This window comes from Vombatus ursinus, unplaced genomic scaffold (assembly GCF_900497805.2).
Source record: "Vombatus ursinus unplaced genomic scaffold, bare-nosed wombat genome assembly UNPS02014770.1, whole genome shotgun sequence".
In the NCBI taxonomy this organism is placed as follows: Eukaryota; Metazoa; Chordata; class Mammalia; order Diprotodontia; family Vombatidae; genus Vombatus; species Vombatus ursinus.
This window is the reverse complement of record NW_020954548.1, coordinates 38,622,162-38,629,553: the sequence shown is the minus strand read 5'-3', so window position 1 is coordinate 38,629,553 and position 7,392 is coordinate 38,622,162. Positions and strand designations below refer to the sequence as shown.

Below are 7,392 nucleotides of genomic sequence, written 5' to 3'. Positions count from 1 at the left end.
CTCCACCCTCCTCCATCCCCATGGTGACAGATGGTCCAAGCAAACCTGGAATTTGGCATCCATGATCCATTACAGTGAAAAATCACCCTGCTCCCTACCCCCTACCTCCCACCCCATCTTGATTAAAAAAAAAAAAAAAAACTTTCCCCCAAATACAGGCACAATAGAGGCATCAAGAAAGGTGGTTAAGAAACTACGTGACCTTAAAAGTAACCTCTCTGGGCCTCAGTTTTCTCATTTATAAAATGGGAATGATTGTAAGGAAATAGCCTAGCAACGTTGGCCTGACTTATTCTCAACAAAAGAGATTTTGTCCCCTAGGCCAGAAAAGCCAAAAATTCCAGTGGATATATTTTTCCCCTCCCTCATTTTGGATAACCTCCTGACACAGTAATAATAATAGCAGTTCTATAGCTTTCATTATGTGCCAGGCACTGGGCTAAGCACTTTACAAATATTATCTCATTTGATCACAACAACTGTGGGAGGCAGGTGCTATTATTATCATCCCTATTTTACAGATGAGGAAACTGAGGCAGGTAGAGGTTAAGTGACATACCCAAGGTCACACAGCTAGTAAGTATCTGAGACTGGATTTGAACTGAGGTCTTCCTGACTCCAGACCCAGTGCTCTGTCCACTGCACCACTAGCTGCCTGTCGACAGTGACAAGGAAACATCTGATCTCTGCTCACTCTACCATTCAGGACAGGGAATCCCCATCTGTCCCTGTACTGCAGGTGCCCAGAGGTGGGGAATCAGGGGTTAGCTGGCTTCCTTATGGCACCGGCTTGAAACTAACTGCCCAAGTCCCAGCCCATCCCACCCCCCTGGGGATAATGGCCTGGAGATACTGGGTACAGGAGGTAGGGAAGCTGGTGGCGGGAGGAAGGGAGGGGAAAGAAGCCCCGCTCTGGCTAAGCGTGGCCTCCCAGTAAGCCCCGATTCCATCATACTCAAGGTCTGGGGAAGAAAGCGATGATCCGTATCTGGGAATGGGTAGGGTTTCCTAACGACACGTCACTGACGCCCTTCCAAGCATGGGCACGGGTACCGGTGCACAGTTCAGTTCTCCAGCTCCACTGCCCACTCAGCCAGCCACTGCTGGCACCTGGCCCGCTGCTCCTCCGATTCCCTGGCCCCAGCCTCCCAAGCAACCACGTCTTGGCCCACCTTGGGCAGAGGTGAAGTCTCCCCAGTGGCTGGATCCGCTGCGGCCTTCAGGGCCTGGATGACTTGCTCCAGGGGGTGGACCGATTGCTGGGGCTGCCAGTTAGCATCCAGCGTGGGCACGAAGGGGTCGGGCGTGCTCACCTCGATGAGCTCCCCGCACGTGGGGATGCGGAGATAGAAGGCGTGCAGCATCATGCGGAAGGGGCGGCTGTCCTTCTTGAAACTATAGGTGAAGTCGCCCACAATGGGGTGTCCACTGCTGCTGCAGTGGACGCGCAGCTGATGGGTCCGGCCTTCGGGAGAACACAACGTCAAGAACACACGAGAACCCAGGCCCAGCCCTCCCATCTGGGACCCGGGCACAGGGAAAGCCTCAGCCGCCCTTTCTGAAATCACCCTCCAAAAGCGCCTCGCACTGTCTTAAGGCCATAGGATTTTGACCTGGAAGGGGGCCTTAGACAGGATCTAGTCCCATCCCCTTACTTTACAGAAAAGCAAACTGAGGCCCAGTCAGAGGAAATGACTTGCCCAAAGTCACAAAGGCCTACCATTTGTCCCAAAATCTCCTTCAGATTTCACTGAAGCTCCTTGTTCTAATCTGCGCCATCATCTCTCCTCATCCCTTTACTGAGATGTCAGCCTGTCTTCCCAGATTGGAGAAGCCCTGCAGTCTGAATCATAGATTTCAAGCTGGAAAAGACCTTAGGGGCCCACTGAGTCCAGGCCCCTTCATTTTACAGATAAGGAAACCAACCAAGGCCCAAAGAGACTGCGTATAGCTAGCAAATGCCCAAAGAAGGATCTGAACCCAGGTCTTCCTGATCCTACTTCCCTGCCTCTAAATGAAAGATCACATTTCTATAGCACTTAACAGTTAAAGAACTCTTCTGACAACACCCTTGGGAGGCAGGGAGTCAGAGCATCATTGTTTACATTTACAGGTGAGGAAGCTGGGTCTTAGAGGAGTGAGGCACACACCTGGTGGGTGGTGGAGCCAGAGCTGGGCAAGTCCAGGGCTTTTCCCAAGGCATCTCCCAGCTCAAGCTTCCTGGGGTTTGGGGTCAGCGATGGGTACCTGAGACTCCTCTTCCCCAACCTCCGGCTAAACAGGATGCGCAGCAATCATTCACAGACCCAAAGAATTCGTCCCTCTCCTTTCTCTCCTCTCACTCCCTCTGCCCGTCTGCCTCCTCTCCCCCATCCCTCTGCAGAACAGCAGGTTCAAAACTTTCTAATCACACACCCCCAGCAGCAAAAAAAAATAGCACACATCCCCACGGTGTCTGTTTATTCATAAATGATACACATGCACTACCATACTAATAACATACATTACAAAACTCTCGCAAAAAAGTGGACATTTTAAAAGGACGTGATAAAGAAGAAATAATATTTGATCCTAGAATGAACAGGAAGCCATTGGAATTTACTGAGTAGGAGAGTAATATGGTCCGACCGTGCTTTTGGGAGTATCGTTTTTCAATTTGGCAGCTGAAGGGAGAAGGGATTAGAGAGAGCAGGGACCTGAATCAGGGAGACCAATTAGGAAGCTATGGAAATAGTCCAGGGGAGAGGTAATGAAGGCCTGAACTCGGCTGGTGGCCGTGTAAGTGCAGAAAAGGGGATAGAGGCCAAGAGATACAGCTGAGACAGAGAGGGCAAAATTGGTCAAATGACTGGCTTTCTAGGATGACCCCAAGGCTGGGAATCTAAGTGACTGCAAGGATTGTGGTACCCTTGACTGAAAGAGGGAGGTCTGGAAGAGGGGTGGGATTCTGGGAAAAGCTAAGGTAAGGGGGGCAAGGCTCTCAGAGCTCAGAGCTTGGGGTATGTACCCCAATGTCAGCTGGAGTGAGAAGGGGGCCAGGGTGTGACAATGTTGGGGGGAGCTGCTCTAGGCGCCTGGGTCATGATTAGGTCATAAGCCCACCCCATCTCCCCATCCCCAGATACCCAATGTAGCCACAGGAGACCACAGTGGGAAAGGTAGGACTGAGGTGTTGAACGAGACAGGTAAAATTGCAGCTACAGTTATGTTGGAATCAAGCACTGTGGCTCCTGAATGAGGCTGAGATGCGACCCATTTTTCCATTCTCTGATTGGTTCATGTCATAACCCACTGGGGCTCCACACAGTTTCCACTTTGGAGACCACTATCCTGGAGAAAGTCCAGGATTAAAACGTGGCTGGGACCTGCTAGGGTCAAAGGCTATCTCAGATACCTACTAGCCATGGGCCAAAAGAACGCAGCTCCCCGGACCCCTACCCTTTGGGGTTAAGTGGATGAGGCTATTGAAAGACTTAGTCAAGGGACTCCTTAGTTCAGATCCTTCTTTTAACACGACCAGCTTCTGTAAGCATGGACAAGTCCCTCTGAGACTCTGACTCCTCATCTGTGAAATGGGTATAAATAATATATGTAATGCCCTGCCCTCACAGGATTGCTTTGGGGATCAAATGAAAATAATGGATGAAAAACATGTCATAAACCTTAAAAAGTGCTACAAGGGTAAGCTTCAGTAGCTTAAAACGGCATTAAGACTTTTGGGACTCCTTATGTAAACGTCAATTAATAACAATAATATAATAAGAGTCAAAAAATCTGGGTTTGAATCCTAGCCCTGCCCCCCTGGGTACCTCACTTATAATACTAATCTAATCTACAATACGTCCAATTCAAGACTCAGTAAAATGATAAAGAATGCTACTACTCACATCCTGGCAGAAAGGTGAGGGGTTTAGGTAGAGAATGAAATTTATTTTTTGGATATAACCAATAAGGGAATTTGTTTTGCTTGACTATGCCTATTTCTTACATGGGCTTTTTTTTTTCTTTGTTTTGCCCCTTTTTCTATTTTCCCTAATGGGGGAAAGAGGTGGAAGAGAAAATATATTTTTCAAATTTTTAAAAAATTAAGTTAAAAAATAAATTAAAATGAGGTTAGACTAGATGATCTCTAAGGAACCTTTAAGCTATGAATACCAAGCTCTGAAGCCACCAAGTGTCACTGAGCCTCAATTTCCCTATCTGAAAAACAGGTATAATATAATTCCGGTTATGACATGAAGCCTGAATGAGAGGATATTTATGAGAGTACTTTAAAAACCATTCAGGGCTGTGCAGATATTAAACTTACAGAATGGGGAGGATGCCTGTTTCACATCCAGGCTTGGGATGGCCCAACACACAAAACCGATTCCTCCAGAAGCGGCCACCTGCCCTCACCTGCTCACCACAAAACATTCAGACCCCTCCCCTGACCCTGGCCAGGTAAGCTGTGAGGTGGAGGCCACCTTACCTGTGAGGGGTTGGAGGAGGACTTTGGAGACGGGATCACCATCATACAGCCCACGCTCCAGAACTGTCAGTTCCGTCAGGCACGGTTTGGCATTCTCACAGCCTGAGGGGTGGGAATAGGAGAAGAGAGATGGTGGGATGCTGCCCTCCTACGGTGGCAAATCCTGGCTTGAAGAACTGCTATCTTCAGGGAAACCTTCCTGGATTTGTCCCCATGTCCTTCTCTCCACAGGCCCAGGTAAATCCCTGAGCTGTCCCTTTCCTTTCAGCAGCAACATTTCCTTAGACAACACATCTATCTTTATCCTTGCCTCAGAAGCACAAAGCTGTTCCTGGCTGTTCAATATCAGCCTATTCATAAAGCATGACCTTAAAATGAAAGCCTGCCTCACTCAGATCCTGGTCCTGCCCTCTGTAAGTTTACATTCCAAGGCTATGCAACAAAAGCATTGTTGTTGTTCGTTCTTCATTCTAGAAAAGGACCAATGACATCAGGAGGGCAATGTCTTGGCTTGCAAGTGAACTGGATTTAAATGAGGTAAGGATGTGCAAAGTTATCAGCCTCACTCTCTCCTCCAGAGTCATCAGAGTCCAGCGGCAAAACATAGGTCAGGACAACTAGTGATGGACCAGGATGCAGTGGGAGACCTTGACCTTTTCCCCAGGTCTTTCCCAGGTCTCAAGGCAACACCCATTCAGTAGTCAAGGCTAGGTAAGAAATGAGGTAAAAGATAGCCTAGTTTGCCTTCACAAAAGAATCAACCAGGAAGTAGAAGGCCCTCAGAGTTTCTCTTAACCAGAGAGTTAAGACCACACTGGGGCAGCTGGGTGAGAGGAGACTGAGCAGGTCTGGGCTTCCTACCTTCTGTCCCTTCAATACACATCATGTGGGTCAGGCCTTCTGTCACATTCTTCCCTATGGCATGGTTGATGGTCATCCTGCTCTCTTGTACGTGGCCTCGAACCTTCGGAATATAAAGAAATCATGCCACTCGGAATATTTCAAAACAATTCAACAAATACGAGTTTAGTACATACTACATATAAGGAGCCTCATAAAATCAAAAAACAAAACAGAACCTGCCCATTTGGAGTCGGGAGACCTGGGTTGTAATTTTGGACTAGATACTTACTGTATGACCTTGAAGAAGTCACCTGGCTTCTCTAAACATGAATTTGCTCATCTGTAAAGTGGGGATAGTATTTATACTACCCAACTTATAGGGCTGGTGGGAGGAAACTCTTTTAAACCTGAAAGTACCATAGAAATGTGTACCATCATCATCATCATCATTATTAAGCCTCCCCTCCTTTAAGGGGCTTTCCCTGACCACTCTAGCCCCATATTAGTCTCTCTAAACTCCTATAGCAATTAATTATCACCACACAAATCAACACCTGATCACCAACTATCTCTTGTGATGTGCTTTATTTCAAATCAGATAATATCTGCAAAGCGCTTAGCATGGTGCCTAGCACATAGCAGGTGCTATATCTTCCGCACTCCCTCCACCTGGTAGCATCCTCTATTTCACCTCTATTTTTGCCTCGTCCCACAGTGCCTGGTTAATGCCAGTCCCACGGCAGGCAGAATGAATAACTGACCCCTCCAAAACAAACAGGGAATATGGCCCTCCCTGGGTAATCTCCAGAGCAGGACTCCATCTCTCTCAAGGGCACTTCACCGTCTTCCTTCCCTCATGTCAGAGTACCTACTATGTGCAAGGCATTGTGCTAGGTGCTGGGGGAAGAGAGGGGTTAGGGAGAAGAAGGGAGGGAGGAACAAGGACAAAGAACTGGTCCCTCCCCCAAAGGAGCTCAGAGAGGAGACATTTGCAAATTATCTGATCTGAAATAGAGCATACCACAAGACAGAGTTTGTGGTCAGGTGTTGAATTTGAGGCAATAATTAATTGCTGTAGGGGTTTGGAGAGACTGGTGTGGGCTAGAGTGGTCAGGGAAGGCCCCTTAGAGGAGGTGAAGCTTAAACTGGGTCATAATAATGACAATAGTGAGGATTGACCTGCATGCATGCAGACAAATACAAGTAATGTATGATGAGTGTCTAACAAAGGTACCATGTGTTATAAAATCAGATGGGGGGGGCAGAAATCATCATTTTATGGAAAAAGCAGAATTTTATGCAGGGTCTTAAAGGACAGGTTCTTGTTGTGTTTGTCCTTCGTTCTGGAAGAGGACCATGACATCAGGGAGATGATGACATGACTTGCAGTTGACTTTGATTTGCTTGAGGGAGGGCTGTGCAACGTCACCAGCCTCACTTTCTCCTCCTGAGCCACCTGCGTCCAGTGGCCAGATATAGATGAGGACAACTAGAGATGGCCCAGGATTCAGTGGGAGACCTTGGCCCTTTTAAGCTAAGGTTTTTTCAGGTTCTCACTTTAAGTGAGGTAACACCCATTCAGTGAACGGGCCTCTTTAAGAAGAGGGTCAAGGGATGGTCCCTTTAATTAAAAAAAAAAAAAAATCAAACTAGGAGGGGAAGACCCTCAGGGTTGCTGGTCAAAAGAGAAACAGTTACTATTTACATTCACTCTGAGCAAGGAGGGCCCACAGCCCTCCCTCACTTAAAAGGACAAGTAGGCAGTCAACCAACAGAGGGAATGGAGGGAGGGGCATTCCAGCTGTGGAGTGTCACAGAGGTAGGAAAGGAGAGGTTAACAAATCATTCATTTTGGCTGGAAAGTGGTCTGTGAAGGTGGTAATGCAAGAAAGGAAGGAGGGCACCAGTTTGTGAAGGGCCTTGAATGCCAGGCTAAGGTATCATGGACAGGGAGTCATGTGAAGGCATACATGGGTAGCCACGTAAAGGCATGCATGGGGAGCCATGTGAAGGCATGGGTGGGGAGCCACATGAAGGCATGGGTGGGGAGCCACATGAAGGCATGGATGGGGAGCCAT

The 7,392-nt window shown here is 47.9% G+C and overlaps 1 protein-coding gene across 3 annotated transcripts in view; it reads right to left on the bottom strand.

Annotated features, from left to right (window-relative positions):
- Positions 1-582: 582 nt before the first annotated feature.
- The window catches only part of RPUSD1 (RNA pseudouridine synthase domain containing 1), a 14,777-nt gene continuing 7,967 nt past the window's right edge, over positions 583-7,392 (bottom strand). For all 3 annotated transcript variants that reach the window (XM_027862958.1, XM_027862957.1, XM_027862959.1), the window contains exons 5-7: positions 5,333-5,435; positions 4,472-4,573; positions 583-1,465 (exon numbers count right to left, since the gene is read on the bottom strand). In XM_027862958.1, coding sequence (XP_027718759.1) covers positions 1,065-1,465; positions 4,472-4,573; positions 5,333-5,435 — 606 coding nt within the window. In that variant the 3' untranslated portion in view covers positions 583-1,064. The remainder of the gene's footprint in view (positions 1,466-4,471; positions 4,574-5,332; positions 5,436-7,392) is intronic.